The sequence below is a fragment of the Uranotaenia lowii genome, chromosome 2 (assembly GCF_029784155.1).
Source record: "Uranotaenia lowii strain MFRU-FL chromosome 2, ASM2978415v1, whole genome shotgun sequence".
In the NCBI taxonomy this organism is placed as follows: domain Eukaryota; kingdom Metazoa; phylum Arthropoda; class Insecta; order Diptera; family Culicidae; genus Uranotaenia; species Uranotaenia lowii.
Genome location: NC_073692.1, coordinates 285,942,340 through 285,964,643, shown reverse-complemented (window position 1 = coordinate 285,964,643; position 22,304 = coordinate 285,942,340). Strand labels below are relative to the sequence as shown.

Genomic DNA, 22,304 nt, shown 5'->3' with positions numbered 1-22,304 from the left:
TAGAGAATGGTTTAAAGTATCATGAAATTGTGTGACGTGGATTCAGTCCACAACCCGTTTTTTTGTTTTAAAGTAGATTGGTTGTCCTCTAGAATGATAGCCTTTCTGAAAAGTCCGAAAAAGTTAATTCATGTCACGGTGGGATGTGTCAACTATACAAAAAAGGAACAGGCGACCTTTAACAACCGATTATTAGCGTAAAATCTATCGATGAATCTAAAAATGGGTTCAAAAACTATGAATGTATAGGTTTGATAAGTCACTACTCCAATAATAACTTTCCTTGGCAGTGGAATTATCGACACAAGATTCTATGACGGACTGGCATAAAAAAGCTTTCTCATAGCTGGCATCTTCCTCCAAGCGCGACTGCGCAACCAAATTGCATTTTTTTTTTTAAGAAACCAAATGAAACATTCCCATTTCCCATCATTCGACGCCGAATATCGCCAAAAACCGTTAATCTGAATACTCGGCTCACTGAATAGTTGAGCTGAGTATTCGATCGAATAAGCCGATTAGGCCGATTAATTATTATTTAAATTTTTACAATAACAGACTTGTCAAATTTTCCAAATGATTTTTGATAATTTATAAAAAAACAAAATTAATGTTGAAAAAACTACCCAATCATCAAAAACTTATGATCCAGCAAAACATCTTTGGGGTAAATGTATACCTTTCACTGTAGATCGTACAGGTAAATGCTGACGAATATCGCTTTATATTTTGATAATCGTTTATTCCAAATGTTCTTGATATATACAGGGTTGTCCATAAATTCAATTAAGAATTCTATATATGTCAAATTTTATCTGGCTGGGATGCCCAGATGATTAAAACTTAAAGATTTTGCCCGGATTTATTCAGATTATTTGCTAAATCAAATAAAATCCGAAATTTCTCTTTGAAAATTTTAAGATTTTGTATTCACAAACGATTTTTAAAAATTCCAAAATAAATACAAATCTTTGTTTAATCCTTCGATACGGTTTTTACACTGCTGCTGTGATTCAATAAAAACTTCAAATTTATTTTTCCTCTTGTATGTTTAAGAATAAAGCCATCTAGGCTACGTTCTGATTTGCCCATTTCTTGAATATTTTTTTTTTTAATCGTCTTAAATTCCCCGACCATGGGGATACGTTATTTAAACTAATAATTTGAAATCTTTCTAATTTTGAAACAAATCCAATTCGTTATAAAATAAGCCATTTAAAATTGCTTGGCACCAGTTTCGATATGTTTTGTCCAAGGTTTCGCAGGAACCCAATCTCCTTGTTGATAAACGCCCTAGAAGCGACAAGTTATCTGATGTCCTTTCTGGTTGAAAATAATCGACCCAAAGCACAAGAGACATTAAATTTGAAGAAATAGAAGGTTATTGAAATAATCGCTTTTGTTATTTTTTTTATTAAACCACAATCGAATATTCGACCGAAAAGTTGGAAAAGTCAATATTCGGTATTGGGTACATCTCTTATGGAAACAATCAGTGATCAAAGTTATTCCCAAGTAACAATTAAGGTTTTAACCCTTCATTCCATGATTTTTTATTTTTCCTTAAAAATAATTTTAAACAGTTTGATATGATGAGTACACCAAGAAAAAAAAATACGATATTTCACTTTTTCCTTACATTAATTGTTGCAAATTTGTTACTTTATGAAACGAAGGGTTAGTTTAAGACTCCACGTCATCTATGAATTCAACCTATAAAACTGCGTTCGGTTATGTTAGAGTCTATAAAACTCCAATAAAACGGCTATAAGCACAAAAAACCCTTCTGCAGTAGGATCTGTAGAGCAAATTATAACACCTTGTCTAAATAAGACAACTTTTTAGATTCTGTTTGAAATTGGATTATAAAACCAAAGAAATATTTTCAAAAGAGTGATACACGTACCTTATAAAGCCTTTTTGTTTCAAAGGATGTTTGCGATTGAATGTTAAATTATTACTAAATGAAACTTTTCAAATGTTTTTAAACATTTTTATATTGAGTTGAAAACAATTCTACAATATTACATTTGTTTTTTCATAGCACCTAATATACTTTTCACATATTATTTAACAACAAATATTTTTGAAAAATCACAATTTATTTTGGCTCAGGGCAAACAAAACACTTTCACTTGAGATTTCATAACACTACTCTCAGCAGATTATTGTTAATATTGCAGCATGTTTTAATGCATGTTTATGCATTTGTTTTTATATTCCCGACATTGGTGAATTGGTGAGTTTGGTCCTTTTCATTCCCAGAAGAAGCGAGAATACAGATTATCCCATATTTCGACGAAAAAAAACATACTATTGTTGACATTTTTACCAACGGTTAGACGACTCACTTGTGTAAACAAATAATTCGGACGTATAACTTCAATAAAACTCTTACAGTCTACAGTCTTTTGTTCCTTATAAACGGTTTATTGACACCACGACAAGCTGTTTATTAGAAAAAATAAACCCAATCGGCTTGTAATCACCGTATAAGAACACGAATACTACAAATTAGTTTAAAAGGAATTTTATAAATTGAAATGGGTTCATAGGAAGGTGTTCATATACATTTTCAAATCGTTTATTTTTTCTTTTTTAAAAATGTTTCAAAGGGTACTAAAGTTTCAAGTAAAAATTATATCGGAAACTTTTAATGTTGTTCTATAAGTTGGTTATATACTTTTTGCAAATTGGTTTTTATCAAATGCTTTAGAAACTAATAAAAAGTATTATACAACGTTGGTTTTACGAGTTGTCGACTGTATGTTTGTTATGTTTATTTATTTCCGGCAAATCAGTCCAATTATGTTTAACAAACGAAATTTATTTTTAAGCCGACGTTTCGATGTCGTATGACATCATCTTCAGGGGTTCTACAATTATTTATGTGTAATTACAAAATTTGTGTGTGATGTTCGCTTATTTTTAACTCTACTTACAAAAGTTGTCGTTGTTATTGCTTTTGGAAAAAGCGTACTGTTTGAATTTGTCCGTCACTAGTTTCACTGTGAAAATTGATAAAACTAAGTAAAGGCGTCTAGAATTTGAATTTGAATTTGAATTTGAAATCTCACCGGTTATTTTTATAAAAAAGTTGGGTGAATTTAGACGGTAGAGTTTTGTATAACTGTTGTTTCAACTGTGTTCTTTCTATCTTTTTTGTGGTTAGTTTTCTTGTAGTTTGACTTGTGTAAAATGTCCAAAATTGAAGCAAATATTGTGTTCAAGTTTTTTACATCGGTTTTTTGGTTCACAGTGTGTGGCGTATTGAATATGTGGCACATTTCCAAAAAATTTAGAGTGTGTTTGTTAAAACTGGAATCTAGTATGCATGTCTTATCGAGATTGATGTGTTCTATTAGAGCTGTGTTATCTTTCTCTCTATTTTTTGTGTTACCTTAATCGTCGTTGGATGTTGTTTCTATTGTTTTTGTTCGTTTGGTAACCAACTCAGTTGGTACACAGGACTGGCAAGTCGAAAGAATAATGTTGCGTTGGGTTCGATTCTTACTTATTTTTTTTTTTATTTTGGAATAAATTATCCAATAGGATGAAAATCCCAAATACGATGTATACGTACAGAATTAATTCTACCACATTTGTGTTAAGTTGGCTATTTCGCGGTAATTTATTGAAATTTGAAATGTTATCCTTTTCCTTGAAATCTTCGATGAGTTGCACTCAGTTTTTAATGAATTTTCACTGTTTAAACCAATAAAAGTATATTCAATGGAAAGCAAACTTCATTGAAGTTCTTATGAAATAAATAAAATTCCGCTGTGATGTGTCAGCAAATTATATAAATATAAACTTGAAATCATTCCTGAATTTTTAGTATCGTCAGCAGAACGCGTGTGATTGGTTTATTTACTCTTCGAGAACGATTGGTGATTTTGAGGGGAGAGAGAGCAAAACGGAACAAACAAAATTCACAGTAAAGATGGTCATTACTTCGAACACACTCACTCTCCCAACAAACAATATGAGAATAACATGAATTTGGTACCCGTATTACTAAAACAATTTTCTCTTCTTAAAGATTTTTACAAAAGGTGAAAGAAACCCATGATCACGTATTCGACCTCTAAACCTTTTTACAGTGCGTTTTCATTCAACAAAAATTTCCATTAAATACAGAACGCATATAAATACAAAGAGGCTCATCTACAAGAGTTTTATAAACAAGATAAAAAATACTTTTATAAATAAAAAGAATAAAAAATTGACCAGGAGCTGGAAGATTTTGTAGATTTTTTAAGGAAGTGTGGAATGGTTTAATAGTTCACTAGAAATGTCTTATAAAACCTATTTGGATTTAAATCATTACCTGGGATATTAACGGAATCATCGGATTTCCACCAAAACAGACTCGAGAATGATTAAGTTTTAAAAATCCTTTGAAAAAATTTCGATCTGGTACCAATCACTTCGCATATCTATGAAAACCTTTTCATTCCAGTAACCATTTTGTTTGATCCCACGTTCCTCAACAACAACAACAACAACAACAACAAAAAACAGTGTTTCCTAATCTCAAGAAAACAATTATATCTACAATCTTTTTCTGCTTTTATTCGCTCTGCTTCCGTCGTCTGCCGAAAAGCCAAGAAAACAACTCCCATTCGGATGGAAAATTTCCACCTGTGCAAGAGAGACTCAATTTTCTCTCCCCATCTCATCTCATCTCATCTGCCCGGCTGACTTCATCCGAAACCGGAAAAGCCATCATCGGATTAACATGCTGAAATCCGAGCTTAGTCGTCACTTTCGGATTACTTGGCAGTCTTTCACCCGGGGAGGAAAACTTCCCCATCTCTCGAAAATTTTGGGTAAGCTTTCACCAGCAACCGAAAGTCTGAAATAGCGAGCTCCAAAAAACAGAGCTTCCCTAATGGACAAACATGGGCGCTATTTTTCCGATGAACCGAAAGAAAACGATTATTCGGAAGACCCGCCTTTCGGTTCAATAGAATTGTCCAAAAGTGAACTTTTGAAATGACCGAAACGAAAAACGAAATAACAGTGAGTTTTCTCGGGGAGTCGGTTTTCATGTTTGTTATCCCATCAAAAGGAAAGGAAAAAAATTATTAATTAGTACCTTTCGGTGGGAAGCGTGAAAGCCTAATGCCCCCTAAGCAGCCGTAAAATGTTAATTGGTGAACAATTAATTTACGTTTATGATACCAGAATGCCACTTTGATTGGTCCAAACGTCTTTTGTATCCGGTGTATGCTAATTGGCTAGCAAAGTTATTAGAGGCAGGAAAAGGAAACGACTTAAGTGGTTGTGATTGTAGTCAGTAAAATGAGAAGTAACTTCCGAATCGTTGGGACGTTTTAGGTTGACATGGTCAAGAAACAGTTATTATGTTTAGATTAAAAATTAGGGTTGAATGATTTTGCCTGTTTATAAGCATTGATTGTTTTCGACAAAGATGGTCACTTTACAGTGGACGTGATGTTAGCCTTAAGAACTATTGTCAATCTTGTATTTTGGTGAATGTTGCCAGTTTCTTGATTCATGGTGAATTTTGCATGAGTTTAAGCGGGAAAAGATGTAATAATTACAAATGGCTAAATAAAATTTCGTTTAAGTTTCGGTTATCAATTAGTCAAGGTGTCTTTCTATACATATCCGAAATGGTCTGCCCAAACAAGCATTTATGGATTATACAATTAGAGAATTAATTATTATTGTTAATATTTCTTCTCGTTTCGGGTCTTTTATTAAGTTAATTTATAGATGAATCTAATTTTCTGATTTTTCTTTTTTTTTTTGCAATAGCCCGTCCGGAGTATACGTGTTCACCATATGTAGACTTTGGACCAACCAGATTTCATTGTATAAGTTAAGGTAGTGCCACCTCTATCCCGGTACTACTTCTCCTAAATAATGAAATGTTGCGGGGTAAATCTTCGCAAAAATGCTCTTTCGCTCTTTTCAACATCTGTAAATTTTCTCCTCACCTTTCTATCCATCTTCATCAATTTCATTTCTGATATTCTTTCTCCAAGAATATACATTTCACCGATATGCCGAAAAATAATTTCCAAATATTTTTTTTATTTTTGATTTACAGCTGAAATGTGTGAACGAACTAATTTTGTTTTAAAATTGGTAAGTTGAATTGACAAGCAATCTTAAGCTCATGATCAATTGAATTCCTCAACAGCATATGTTGATTGTTAAATTTAATAACAAGTTAAATCATTTTCTGAGTTTTGAATATGAATTCGGAACCCTGAGTTTAAAAATGAACTCTATAGTTCAGATAAAATCCTCATTCACTATTCAAATTAATAATTTTTTATTTGCATTGCGTATTTTAATAAAAATGTGAAATTCAAATAATAAATCTGAATCTGAAAATATTATAAATGCATATGATCTCGAAGAACATTATTTAAATTTTATATAAATGAAAAAACCAGATGTGAACATAGATTTCAAAGAAGCTTATCATTTTCATTAATTCATCAAATTTTCTTATGATTATTCGAGCTGAAAATCAAAAATCCGGAACTGGATACAGACTCCGAGAATAGCAATTCTATTTTGGTTATGGGAATTATAGAATCAGAACCTTCGAAATGGGCTTAATTTAATTCAAAGTTCAACATTCAGACTTGAATTTCTATGAACAAGTGAGAAAATTTTGAAAAAAGTGTAGGAGAATTTTGAACTTGGGATGGGTTTTTGAGGTTTTGGCATAAGTTTTCAGTCTAGATTGTTACTCTTGCTTGATTAACCTTACTCTATTATCAAAATTTGTTTTAGAATTTCAATTGTTTTTGGATCCTCATGGGGGTGTTCGTCACCCATTCATTATTGCTATTTCTTCCTGGCTCCGATAGTACTTTCAAATAAAGTCCACTTTCGTCTGCATTTAAAAAGTATTTAATACATTTTTGCACATTCGGAAGTAATAACATTATAATTAGGATTTCCTGATTTTTCAAAAACTCATCCTGATTTTTCAAAAACTCTTGAACTGTCCTGATTTATAAAAATGTGTCATAAAAATGTACTGATTTATCCTGATTTTCAAAAAAAAAAAAAAATATCTCAATTCTTATCTAATCTGTAATCAAATTATGATAACTTCGAACAAAACTGTATAAATAAATAGTTGAACTCGTTGAACCGAAGGTAATCGTCGGTTTAGATGATGTTTAAATAGTATTTTTCGATATGAAGAGCCAAGAAGCTGTCACGTTTGTTGCATAAATTAAGGCCTTCAAAGCTCGTGTATTTCGCCTTAGTTTATGCAATATTAGCAGAGCTGCAGATAATTTCGATAAATTCAGAGGTGTCCTGTAAAATCCTGATTGTTTTCTCCGCGATGACCTGATTTTTGACAAAACCACCTGGCACCCCTGTTTCAAATGATCATATCTTTAATTCCGCCTTTTTAGTTAAGATGGAAATAGGGTTACCAGAGTAACTCAGAAAAAAATTGACAATGGTGACTTTTTATGTTATAAAATCAAAACTAATGAACAGGTTGCATAAATTAAAACATTGGTCATTCAAGTTATCAAACAAATTATTGAAAAAAGCTATCCTGGTTTCGGGATTAGAGTACCGACCATTATGATGACAATCAAAAGGCAATGTGTGCTGCAAACTAGAAATAACGATACATAACGATTGACACACGGTCAAATATACAAATAAGAATGTGGATAGAAATTTAATTAATAAAGACGTTGAAAAAAATACGGTTTGAATGGCACCATCTATACCATACTGCCTTTAACTTATTTTCTAATCGAAATATTATTCACGGTGCCTAAATATTGTAAAATACGTTTTATCATAACATGAACAACGGCGACAGTCGAAGTTTTGTTGATTTTTTCAAGTAATTTATTTTATTTTTTTTTTAATAATTTTCAATTACCATAATCCGGGGTAATATTATTTATTACTTTTTTCAATATTTTTCGATTTTTTTAATCTTTAAAGGGGAATGCGGCATGTTTGATATTTTTAAAACCAGAGCTGGACTCCTATGAACGTAAAACTTGGTTGCAAAAATTTATTAGACTACTTCAAATTTGATTTAAAAATCGATTTTGTTTCTGTTTTGAATCTGATGCTTTGGGGTAACATTGGTCAGTCTCTTTTTTCGATGGTTTTTACGAGTTTTTTTTTACAATAAAGGATACGAACCGCCTTCATAATGTTAACAAATGCTAGTTTATAAATTTTACCTTGCACTTAAATGTTTTCTTTTATAAACATTTAAAATCGAAAAAAATAATATGGTGCATATATTTAGGAGCAAAAATTAAATTAATTTCTAAACAGTTTGAGCTACGAAATACAAATGAAATTTTACCTTCACACATTCCTCTTGACCCTCCCAATATATACATTTTCATTTTTTCTTCAAAGTTAACCATTTGATAGGGCTCTTACTTGTTTTTCCAATGCGAATAGAAAAAAAAATTCAAATACAAAGCAATTTTTGCCTATTTGATACTCAATAAATAGGCTTTCAAATGTAGAAAACAGTTTTCAAAAATTCAAACTTTAGACTGAGTTATTGATAATAAAGGGTGATACGATCAAAATTTGGCCAAGGGAAAACGCGTGTAAATCGGTGAAACCGTTGATTTAAAACATCAAATTAAATTTCTTTTTCAAGTTTAATTAGTATAAAATTCAGTAAAAATATTCAGTTAGGCTTCCGCTTATCTTAATCCGAACTGCCGGGTCTTACGCTTAACCCCTGCCATCAGATTTTGTACAGCCACCTTGTCCACCTTCTTCGCCGCCAGTTTGCCTTGAACTGCTGCTCGTCCTTAGCAGTTTTTTGGTCTTCTTAAGGTTCCGCTTGCCAATAGTCCAGTATTTCTCAATTGGACGGAGCTCTAGCGTGTTGGGAGGGTTCTTGTCCTTGGGAACCACCTACACGTTGTTGGCGGCGTACCACTCCATGGCCTTTTTACCGTAAAGGCAGGATGCCAAATCCGGTCAAAACAGTACGGAACAACCTTGTTTCTTCAGGAAAGGCAGCAGACGTTTATTCAAACACTATTTCACGTAAATTTCTTAGTTGACAGTCCCGGTAGCTAAAAAAATGCTGCTTTTCAAGCCACAGGTAAAGATGGCTTGCCAAACCAGATATTTCTTCGCGAACATTGACAGTTTCATAGGCTTGAAAATATCTGCTAACTTTCCCCTTCCCTTTGCCGTATAAAACTCCTGTCCCGGAAGCTGCTTGTAGTCGGCTTTGACGTAGGTTTCGTCGTCCATTACCTTGCAGTCAAACTTCGTCAGCATCGTCGTGTACAGCCTCCGGGATCGCGATTTGGCCGTCGTATTTTATTTATCATCGCGATTTGGAGTCACTACCTTCTTGTAAGTCGAAAGTCCGGCATGTTTTTGGCTCGATGCACGGTTGTAGACGATACACCTAGCTTATTTGCGGCATCTCGGAGAGACAGGTTAGGGTTTCGCTTGAAACTACCGGCAACTCTCTTTGTCGCCTCAGCGGCTTCCGGTTTTCGATTACCCCCGATCCAGACTTTCTGGGTGTCGACAAACGTTCTCCAAACACTTTAATTACATTTGTAACGGTTGATTTGCCAACTTTTAGCGATTTTGCCAGCTTTGCGTGCGAGTAGCTCGGATTTTCGCGATGTGCGAGCAAAGCTGCTCTTCTTCCTTAGACGGCATTTTGACAACTGAAGAGTGAATTCGCTTCAGTCCAGCTGCACTGCTGCCAGCTGTGAAATTTACGAACAGAGTGAGCTCAACTGTACACAAAGTGAGCATATTTATGAGGTTTTTCAAACAGTTATTTCAATAGTTTAAAAAGGTTTTTTTGGTCCGTTTCTTCTACAAGTTCGATGTTTAACGTAAGTAGATTCAAATTTCGTATAGTTTGTAAAAAAATTTCAACGATCTAGTTACAGATGTTTAAAATAAAATGCATGTTTAATTCATCGCTTTCTGGAACCCCACAAAAAACATTATTTTTTGGGGAATTTTTGCCTTAACCCTCCCCGTTTTTTTTCACTAAAAGTTAAAAGAGATATAACTTGTTGCAAAACGATTTTTGGAAGAATTTTGAAATTCGAAACTACCAAATTTTTTAACATATAAAAATCACTGATTTATTGACCAAAACAAGCATATTAGAACAATACGGATTCTCTATCGGAACCGCTTTGGTCGTTCTGGAATGTAAATAAAGATCAAACGACCTAGAGTGTGTTCTAATTTATTTACTTTAACAGTTTTGCAGCAGCCAAAAACTTCAAATAAAGTGTTTTTAAGCTCAAAGATGTATGCAGTTCGAGTAAGCGAATAACGACTTAATATATGCAAATGGAAGGCTACAGTTTGTGTTGTCTATGCACTAAGTTCAATCGGTTACAATTTGTTTATTTAAAAAGATCTTATTTCCGAACACTTAATAAGTTTAGAAAAAGTTAAATGCTGATTTTTTTTATTAATTCACTTACCTTTGTGCATATTTTCAATTGAATCAATCCAAAAATAACAAAGGAAACCAAAAAAAAAAAGTCAACTTTCAAGCCGATTTATCATACATTGACGGCTTAACACAACCAAAACTCGCTCATATGTGATTATTCAACTATTTTTTATAAATGTAAAGTTGAAAAAAAATTGAAAACTGACCATTTTTCATTGATAAATTCACTTTTTAAAAAAGCTTGTTTTTCAATACCATTTGAAAGCACTGACTTCAATCACATAATACCCACCTTGAGAACACATTTAAAAAAATTAAAAAAAGCAAAAAAAGAATCTTGAATAGCTTCCCGAACTTTCCCTTTCACCAGTTTTTGTGAAAATTCGGCAGGTGTTTCAAAATTTCACTTATAAAGTGTTGATTCCATGCATCATTTGTTTACATTTTCCTTCACTCTGTTCAGCTGTCAAAATCAAGTGCGCTCGACCCCCACACGCTCATTTTTATTTAAACATTTTCGGTTAAAAAATAACCATTTTATGGCTTTGGACCAAAAACTGCCAATATGGTTATTTTTTAAGAATTTTTCCTTCTCGAATTTCAACCATTTTTGTAGTTCTTGAGCATTAACCACAAAATGTTTGAATTCTTTGGTTTTCCTATCGTAGCCATTTTGAAAATTGCCAATTTGCAGACAAACGCGTTTTTTAAAAACTTCATTTTTCCGCGTAGCTGGATCGAGTTCCGGATTAAATCGGTCCTTGTCATTTCGGAGCACATCGAATTTGTTGGTGGTGATCAAAGGTAAATATTTTAATATTCGTCATCTAATAATTGCAACCTCACAATAAACAAATCAAATTAAATTTCAGAACACCGATGAGATATGACCCCGCACGAACAGCAGAACCCGGATTACACTTCCGGTAAGTTTTAACATTCCTTAAAAAACTTTTGAATCCTTCCAAGGATGGAAAGGTTGGTTACCTAATAAAGTATTTTTGTTTTAGGTATTGGTGCGAAAATGCAAGATCGGAAGTCGGAAGAGTGACTGTTTTTTCACCATCCGGGAGAAGCTGCTGCTGCTGGACTGCTTAAAAAACATCACCCGCCGGTCAAAAAGTATCATCTCTGTATGAATAAAATTTACTTGGGAAACAGAACATACCTAATTAAAAAAAATACAATTGTATCTTATTGAGGTCATGTGGATTTTTCGATTAACAGCGATAACTGTTTTAATATGATGGATTGGTTTAAATAAATAAGAATACTAAATAGAAACCGGAAATTTTAATGAAAATTTTACTAAAGAAACTCTTCCAAATCTGCAAATTACACAGCTCTTTAAAAAAACGGTTAAAGAATAACCTTTTTTCAACTTCTCCGCTAGAATCCCATTCGGTTGAAAAATAACCATATTCGAACTTCTCCCCTAGAAGTCATTTTATGACTTCTCATGGAGAACTCATAAAATGACATTTCCCGGGAAAAGGTCAAAAATGGTTATTTTTGAATCGTAAATGGTTTAATAGTTTCTAGCGTGCATTCCAAAATCAAAATACACGTTCATTTTTATTTAACCATTTATTGTTATAGAAAAATCATTTTATGGTTTTTGCTCCAGAACTATCAATATGGTTATTTTTTAAGAAATTTTCTATGAGAAAATTCAACCATTTTGGTAGTTCTCGTGTATTAATCACAAAACGGTTAAAAAACTTGACGTTTTTTCTTCGCCATTTTAGAAGTTACCAAACCGAACGCGTTTTAATAGAATTTTATTTTTTCGCACCGATATAAAATAAGTTTCAGAGTAAATTTGAGCCTGTGATACGGGTGTTCTTGAAGGAATTCTGAAAGGTACTGTAAAATCATTTTTTTTTTCCAATGAAAACCCAATCTAATAAACTAAAAATTTAAAATTGCAGTGCACCAGCTGGATGATTCCGCAACAATCCAGATTCTGTTCCGGTGCAACAATGGCAACGACTAGCGCGGAAGTACTTACTACCGAATCGAGCGCCTATTGTCACAAAACGGACCATCCTGATCATTATCCGTGCCGTGACATTCGGATTGATGAAGCTGAGGCGAGTCGGACTGCCAGAAAAGCTTCACCCACGAGTCATAGTGGAATTGCGGTCAACATACAGTCTGGGCTGCAGCTGCCTCAACAGGAACCTGCCAGGTGCATTAGCGCTAAGAAGCAGAAAAAAGAAATCATTTTTGTAACTGTTTTATTTTATTTTTCAGGCTGTCGAAATCTTCATATTGGAAATAATACCTTTTTCACGAGCAGTGGAACAGAAACTGGCCATTCCTATGAAGTTATTGCCTATAGGGCTCTACAAAATGTTACCAAGTGCATTAGGTACATAGGTCCATCACTTCCGCTCTGTGGCTAGATTCGTTTTCTTTTCTGAATTCGGTGGCTATCGTGGAGGAATTTAACTTCGGCTAGCAGGTGAAGCTTTCCTCAGATTGTCACCTCACCAGGGTTGGTAAATTTCGCCCGTCACGCTTGACCCGACTAGTTTTTTTTTCATCAAACGACCGGCACCTTACTCAATTGACGGAGCCTCACTACTCGCATGACGGATAAAGCACGACACCAATCAACATTTCTCCGTCATGCGACTGGCGAAGCTCCTACACATCCTCGATCGGCTGCTGTCGACAGGTACAACTAATTGAACGACTTGCTGGCAGAGAGCAACAATAGCAATAAAAAACTGAAAACGGGCTTGCTGGCAGGAGCAACAATAATAATAAATGCGTTTCTTTTTCGTCTTTGGTCGTCTTCGGCTTGCTGGCAGGAGCAACAATAATAATAAATGCGTTTCTTTTTCGTCATCGGTCGTTGAAATGCGATTGCTTGACTAGGTCATTATTTTAGCTTCCAATGACTGGGGAATGAATGACTGGCAAACGAATTGACTGGTCGTTAAGGAACAGTCAAATGAGTTTGAAGGACCATTTTACCGTTGACCGTTGAATTTTGCCAACCCTGCACCTCACAATATTCACAACGAATAAAACGCGCGAATCTAATTTTGGCCACATCCGTTAATAACACCAGTCGAAAATGAAAAAAAAGCCATTCCGAAGCTTCTGTCGGATGATTTTTAATCTATTCGAAACCTAAAGTTTTATTCATGAAAAACATAAAAATAAGCTCTACAGTAAACATGCATGTCAAACAAACAAGAAATAAAATTTAGAAATAAAAAGAAAACTCATACTTTCTGAATTTTTATTTACAATTCTGAAAATTTCACATTCGCTATTCTGCTTTCCGAATTACGGTTCAAAAATAACCATTTTCCTACTTCTAGGGCGCTACCCCATACGGTTGAAAAATAACCACATTTTCCACTTTTCAAGAGAAATCAAAAAATGACTTCAATTTAAAAATCACTCAACGCGGAAAGGTGTTAAAATGGTAGTTTTTGAACGATAATTGGTTAATGAATTTCGAGCGTGTAGGAGCAACATTCTACACACACACACCTTCAAAATGAGGGGTGTTCAGGTTTTTAAATGCAAAATTGAAAGAAATACGTCAAGTTGATATTGACCAAATTTTGACCGTATCACCCTTTAATGTGCAAAAATTATTTGTTGGTCAAAATTACCCCGGTGATCAAAGTTACCCCGTTTTACGATACTGTAAATTATGAATGAACCTAACTCAATTCAATCAATTCATAAGTGTTCTATTAGGATATATTGACAGTTCTACACGAACACCACCTTAGCAGGAGGCCTCAGCCCTGACCTCAAACCATGGGAGAACTGAATCGATTTTTGTGAAGGGCGCACGATAAACGCGGTTTCTCGGTACTAATATCGACAATTTCGCCCTGTGGAAAAGCGAACATCTGTGTTCGTGTTTTGATTTTTTTTGTGTTCAGGGGTGCCAAGTGCATTGATATTTGGAAAATTATTTTATTTTTCTTAATTGCATTGTTATTGAAATTTTTTTTCATGAGTACTGAGAATTTGTAACTTTCCCGAAGATTTCTACTCGAATGTGAAATTCAACGCACCATTTATCTGAACGAAATAATAACTGTCTGTATCGCACCGTTGAATAATGTAGCAAATAATGTAAATATATTTAAAATGATCAGAGCATGTAGGCGATTATTTTCAAAGTCAACAAAGTAGACGGGGCTTTCATTAATTTACTTGTTGGTAACTGTGATTGATTTTGCATTCGTTTAGAAGTTGAAAACAACTCTTTTTTAATCTACCAAGCAGTACATGAACATATATTTCAGATGTTTTGAATTAACTTTGAAAATACATTTGCAAAAGATGGCTTCTCTTCATCTATTTAGGGACGACACGTAATGAATTCAAACGTTTAGCTGATAGTTAAACACTTTAATCAATTCAGAAATATTATGAGTTTAAAACAAGCAAATACTGATTCTAGAAACGCACCTAGCATCACTGGTGAGGCCACCAGCAAATCAATATTTTAGGTTATGGCTGAGGCCAATTTTTCGCCAATACTCTCGTCCGTATATACCCTTATACCAAACTTTTTCATACAGCAATTCACCTTTCAATTTTGGCGTCTCAGTATAAGTGCTTAAAATTCATCCCACCTAAAGATGCTCGGTCTGCCCTCATATTCTCAACGTCCCATTTGAAATCAAATATCGGAACTTACCTTTTTGTTGTCACGGAACTTGAGCCAGCCGGACACGATAGTCTGATCGTTCGCCAACACATCTGCACCGTCTCCAGTTGTTCCACCTGGAAGCACTTCCACTCCCTCATAATCTCCAGCACCAGCAGTAGGACTGCAAACACTACGGGCCGGCGAATTAAAAACTCCCGGTTCACCCAGTACACTTTTGGCCGGACTGCCGAAAATAGAGCCCCCCACACAATGGCCACCCCCATGATCCACCAACAGCTTGCTTCCACTGTTGCCGCAGCTGTTAGAGGCGGCGTGATGATGGTGAACCGGTGAACTGAACACCCCTGGCTCACCGAGAACGCCCTTGGCCGGAGAACTCGGCAGGAACGGATCTTTACGTCGCAAAAGTGGCGTATTCTCAGACGAACTGGCTCCACTATCGAAACCACTACCCCCAATAGCACTGGTCTTCATCAAACTGGCACTGTACTGATTTCGGATGATGTTTTTCCTCATGCAGGTGCAATCCGAGTCTCCCCGCTTCCGCATGGCCAGATTCATCGGGGGAACTCCTTGGACGCATCCCGTGTGATTAAGCTTCTGCAACTGCTGCTGTTGCTGCCGGCTGCAAGCACAATCCTGGCCTTGGTTGAACTTTCGGGACACGATAGGCGAATCCTGGTAGTCAATCATCGACGACAAACCGACCGGACCAAGTTCGCCATCTTGAACTCCCCGGCGCCCGCACAAGGGTGAGCTTTTGTCCCGAATTACACCCTGTAGCTTGTCCAGACGCCGATTTGGGAGGGGCGAATTGGCCGCACTCTGGCTGCCACTTTCCAGCAGCAAATGATGATGTGTTTCCAGACGCCTCGGAACGTTTGGGGAGTTTTTGCAAGATTCGGCCGAACCATGGCCGCCGTGATTGCCTAAAAGGGCTGCCGCTGCCAAGGCCGGATGTTCGTTGCAACGGCGAGGAGGCGTCGTAATCGGTAGTTGTTGCTGGTGGTCCGACATTGTGTTTTGGCAGTTTGTCTGCAAAATAAAGGAGTAAGATGGGAGATTAGATATTTACAGCACAGTGAACATTGTACAGCGTTAAGGATTCGTTTACAGATCACGAAAGCTTTTCGATAGGATGAAATATATAAAATCCTTTTTTTTTATTTCATCATAAATGTATAACCACAAAACAGAGAAGGAATCTTATTTTCAATAAACACTTAAAAAGTAACATCCACACAAATGTTTCAGTTTATAGATAACAATTCATAGATCGAGGTAGTGAGAAGAAATTTGAATAAAAGTTGAAATAAAACATTCGAACTTGAATTCCAAAATGTCAAAAGCACTTTCAATGTTCATTTAAACAGTTTAATGATAAAATGTAATAATAATCGTACAATTCACTACACTATAAATGGACTTTTTTTCTCAAAAATGTTTCACTTATCAAAGGTTTTCTCCAAAGTTAATCGGTTAGCGGATTATTCTTTCCGTTGTATAGTTAATTGTTATTGATTTAAACACGAAGATTGTGGATGGGAAAATTGATCAAGCAGCCGAGTCTATTTTACAACATTTTAGTCTTTTTGTAACTTATCTTTATTCATCTTACTTTCTTATATTACGTCATACTTTCTTTAATAGGGGAGAGTGGGGATACTTGATCCCCTTTTCTTATTTTCACAATATCTTTTTGGAAAAATTTTGCACCTCACCGTCTTCGACATTTTCTGACAGCTTGTAACTTTAAGTTTCTATGCTCCAACAATAAGAACGATACTTGAACCCGTTGATGAACAAGAAGCATTTTCGTGGGAGTAAAAAAATTGCGATTTTTCTGAAGTTAGGGGAGACTTGATCCCCTATTGAAGGAGACTTGATCTTTTATTCAGGAAGCCCTAATCCTTGTATAAAAATCAAACAAAACCCCATGATAGAATGTTAATTGACTATTTTGGTCATGCTTGTTCTCATTTCACAATTTAAAGCAGACATAAGAAGAAAATTCTATAACTTTGTCTCAACGCTAAAAAACATTGCATACTTAAAGGCGCTATTTATTATAATTAAGAGAAAATTAATTATTTTTGCTCTTTTCTATAGACAATTGTTTGATAAATATTAGTTTTTGGGGTAAATATTACTTATTTCGTAATCAGCAATCATAACGATCAATTCAATTCAATATGCCATCTCAAAGGGGGATCAATTGTACCCAACTCTAGGGAATCAATTGTACCCATAATCAACATTTTAGAAAACTTTTTCTGAAAAAAGTTGAGAGTTTTCCATTGCTTTGAAAATATGGCATTATGAAGTTCATTTTACGCTCGAACGATTGATACATTGGAACAAATATTTTTTTCATAATTTTCCCATCTAAGGAACATTTCAAAGTGATGAAAAAAGATCTTCAAGTTACATTTTGTGAAATTTTTCAAACAATGTTCAATTACTCAAACAATTATTTTGTTAAAAAATTTTAAACCACAAGCATTGTTATTTTGCTCATTTTGGCACATTTTTCTAGAACATTTGATCTTTGTAAAACATTCCAGTTTCGAGATATAGCTAAGGAATCAAGTATCCTCATTCTCCCCTACAGTTGCTTTCAAAAAAGAATGAAATCGCGTGAAGCTGCGCAACCACTTCCAGCTTTGACAAGCTGCCATTTCTCTCTCGGTTGATATTTTTTCATGAAAACTTCACACATTTTAGTTCAACTATCCAACTAACATCCTACAAAATTTGAAGTCTATACAATGACTGAAAACAAAGATACAGCTATTCCCGTAAAAAAGGGAAAATTGGAATTGTTTCATAAAATTTACTGTATCTTTGACAATTTTCGATGAAAAATTTTGAAATTTGGTCCAAAGATGTTAAAATGCTTGATCTAATACCAGGCCAAGTTTCGTCAAAATCGATGAACGTGATCAAAAATGGTGCTGGATAGGAAATGAGGTTCATTATTGCCCAGCAGACGATTCATTCTTTTTTGGACGGATGTTTGTATGGAAAACATCGTAATCCATGTATTCTTGTTTTTTTCTTTCCCAAAATAAAAATTTATCTCAAGGAATGATGTAAATTGAATGAAACTACATTCCTGCTTTGTTAAGAAATAGAATAAGTTCCAACAGAGCTGATATAGAAGCACTAGAACGAATAGAATACTCGCTTTAATTATGTATCAAATTTGTTTATCGGTATAATTAGCAGGTCATTTCTGAAACACTGTTCTTCTTAGTTTGAACTCTGCTGAAACATTTTCTCTTCCAAAACAAAGCACGCATGAAGTTGCTATCAATTTACAACATTCCTTGAGATAAATTTTTATTTTGGGAAAGAAAAAAAACAAGAATACATGGATTACGATGTTTCCCATACAAACATCCGTCCAAAAAAGAATGAAATCGTCTGCTGTGCGATAACGAACCTCATTTTCTATCCAGCACCGTTTTTGATCACGTTCATCGATTTTGACGAAACTTGGCCAGATACTAGATCAAACATTTTAACATCTTTGGACCAAATTTAAAAATTTTTCATCGAAAATTGTCAAAGATACAGCAAATTTAATGACACAATTCCAAATTTCCCTTTTTTACGTTAATAGCTGTATCTTTGTTTTCAGTCATTGTATAGACTTCAGATTTTGTAGGGTGTTAGTTGGATAGTTGAACTAAAATGTGTGAAGTTTTCATGGAAAAATATCAACCGAGAGAGAAATGGCAGCTTGTCGAATTTGGAAGTGGTTGCGCCGCTTCACGCGATTTCATTCTTTTTTTAACGCAACTGTATATCAACTTGATGGTAAAAAAACAGGATATTTGAATGGAATTTCGAAGGTTTTTCACGCACCTTTAATAAACGGACGTTTCTGGTAATCAGCCGCTCTCTCTGGTCTCAACAGCGACCGATTATCGAGCGAGTACTATATTTTGAAATTTCTTGTAATTTTGATACATATTACCCTAGAAAATGCAAATACAGTTATCGAAAGCTTTCAATAACAGCACTGAGCTCAAAAGTACAAACACATACACTGCCGCTCATAGCAAGTCCGTCCCATTTGCGTTTTTGTTGAAGTGAGAAAAATGGCATTGAAAAATCGTAAAAAGTCCAACGCTAATTCGGCACTTGTATACGTTTTTTTTATCAAAGTAATCAACAGAATCTGTCACTGCTACGGCCAATGAAAGATTTTCGCTTTATAAGGATTAGTTTTTTGTTTTGATTCTGTTGAAAATCATTTGCTGGGCCCTTATGGCTGTGGGACCGACTTGCGATGATTTATGCCATATGGGACCGACTTGCGATCATTTGTTCAATGGGACAAAATTTCTTGAGGTTTTTTTCGATGTTCATCAGAACAAAGTACTAAAAAAAAAGTTTTCTCTTGAAACTACAGATGAAACTAAAGTGTTTCCAGCGATAAACTGAAAAATGATGAAAACGCAAATGGGACGGACTTGCTATGAGCGGCAGTACAGGATCCTAATAAAAATTCCCCAAATAATAATCAAAAATTTATACCAGACTACTAGACCAAGATTGGGTTTCATAAAATGGAATTTAATTGATCAAAATCTACTCTACACATGACCAATTTTAATTTTTTTATTTGCAATATTTCTGGAATCTTTTCATACTTAGTTTTATCAAATGAAGTAGCAAAAGAGGTCATGTGGAACTCCTTAAACCGACCATTTACATACTAAGAAAAAACAAAAAATAAACAAAAAAGAAAAACACGTGAAACGACCAACTTCGGGATGATTAAGCCATAACGTTGCTTAAAATCCCTCGAGAAAAAAAAATATAAAAACATATTGAAGATTGGCCCAAGGAATTGCTCTGTGAAAAATTACATTTAAATGGGACTAGATCTAGGGGTGCCTAGAAGAACTAAAAGTTGCGAGTTTTGCTTTCAAAATCACCAAATGTGTTATCTCATTTTTTTGCCAAACCGTCTATCTTTTTGTTAAATAAATTTAAAAAATACAACAAGAAAAAAACAAATGATTTAGCACAGAGAACAGACGTACAAGCTAGCTCACGAAAGTTGTGTAAAATATGCAACGACCGTTTTGACCCAATTTTTGTTTTTGGTTGGGCCACCAGATGTCGCCAAACACGCTAAAGAGAACTGTCAAAAAAAAACTGAGAAAAAAACAAAATTTTGGTCAGTTTTGAACAGGTCGTATGAACTGTTTGGCATGTTTCAATAAAATCGTTTTTGAAGTTTCGTAAAATTTTCGTCACTTTGCATAATGGAAAAATTTCTTAAAATTTCATCCCTCTTTTCTTCAAACTAGAAAATACTGAATTTTGAACAATGGGATGCAAAAGTGATTTTCGAAAGTAATCCACTTCGAGATGTCTAGAATTGGTTCTAATGGATAAGACAGATCGTAAGGAATGTACCTGATGGACTGGATATAGCCAATTTGTCCTCTGACGATAAACGTCCAAGAAATGCAAAAATTTATTCCAAAACTTCTAGTTATTCTGACTGCCCCAGTAGCGCAAAAATAAAGAGAGTGAAATTCGGTGTAATAGAGAGTAACTCTTATGGCATTCATTAAGCAAAAAATTGAGTTAAGTTTAATTATTAAAGTTTTCATATAAACCTTTTCAAAAACTGGCATTTGCCAATTTGATTTATTTTTATGGTATAACACCAGATTACGGTGTTAGGGAAAAGTAGTAACAAAGACCAGTAAAAAATAAAATCAATTTGTATCCAATGATATAGTATTATTGTTAAAGATGCCTGGCAGGCCCGTGCGAAGGACCCGTTCATGGGGGGAGGGGGGGGGGGGGTTTTCGAATTTCAAATTTTGCTAGAAATAATAACAAAACCAAAAATACACAATATAGTCATTGAAAAAATATCCAAATTATGTCGTTCCATGTTTTGTTGTAAATATTTAGAAAATAAAGCACTTTAAAAAATTGAAATTTTGCTTTAAAGTTACTACTTGTAACCATTTTTGAAACTTTTCATAGGTGAACTAAAAAATTAAGATCGATTCAAAAAGATGATTGAAGACAATAAAAATAAGTGAAATGTTTATAAACTTTGAAATGCCTATCAGATAATTTATAATTTAAAACTTTAGAAATTTTTTTTTCGCTGCCAATTAAGATACTGAGTTGTGACATGGTCTTGTTTTTCGAAAGAGTGTGAGTCGAAATTGTGTTTTTCTTTATGAAATATATTGAATATTTTGTTTTCAGAAAACAAAAATTCAGAATTAAAAAACATTGTACATTAAAAATCTTATAAAATTAAAATCGTTCTTTCACAATTTGTTTGAAAATTTCAATAAACTATACAATAAAATTCGTTGAAGTTATTCAAAAAATACAAACGAGATATGAAATTCAAACACACTATCTTTTTAGAAGATTTTTTTTCAATAAAAACTTTTTACGATTGCGAAAATTAATTCATTGAATGCAATTGATAGTTAAAGAAAACTGCATTTTATGCCTTTGTTAATTTGGTTAAGAAATCTACATGAAGAACAAAAACAGGTTCTGAATTTGTTTATTTTATTTGACTAAGAAGCAAAAATATTCTGATCATGTTGATGATGAATAATCTAAATGTTATAAATTCAACAGTTTTTAAAAATAAGACAAATATCATAACAATACAAAGGTTTCACTTAATTAAACCTATTTTTGAGCCTGAAAAATTATCTGTTTTTACTAATATCTAAAATTCAATAATCGTCTAAACTTTTTAATTTATTTTTAAATTCCCTTTTCAAACAGAAAACTTGTCTAACTTTTTTCCCAGAAGTCAAAATAACTTGCGGTCTTAGAAAAAGTAGATAATTAAATTTAAACGTTTATAGATTTTTTTCTTAAAGTTTTAAAGTTTCTTTAAAAAAATCAGATTTTTCTAATATGATTTCTACACATTTAAAAGTTATAATAAAAAAGAAAGGTGTGAATTTTGTGGCCTTGTGTAATTCATAATAAACCTTTTGAATGTGGAGTTGAGTATAAGAAATACAAAAAACACTAAACAAAATTTAAGCTGAAATTTGTTTCATGTAGAATATTCAAAAATAGAAAAAAAATGTAATGCCGTTTTTAAAGATCAAAATGATTAATAATAAAATTGAAGTTAAAGTTTTTTTGGTTAATTCTGATGACTATCTTAAGTAT

General features: G+C 33.9%; 1 protein-coding gene across 1 annotated transcript in view; it reads right to left on the bottom strand.

Moving 5' to 3' along the window:
* LOC129742753 (uncharacterized) overlaps positions 1 to 22,304 on the bottom strand; it is a 400,996-nt gene that overhangs the window by 215,346 nt on the left and 163,346 nt on the right. Inside the window, exon 2 of the mRNA XM_055734694.1 lies at positions 15,138 to 16,145. Coding sequence (XP_055590669.1) covers positions 15,138 to 16,127 — 990 coding nt within the window. The 5' untranslated portion in view covers positions 16,128 to 16,145. The remainder of the gene's footprint in view (positions 1 to 15,137; positions 16,146 to 22,304) is intronic.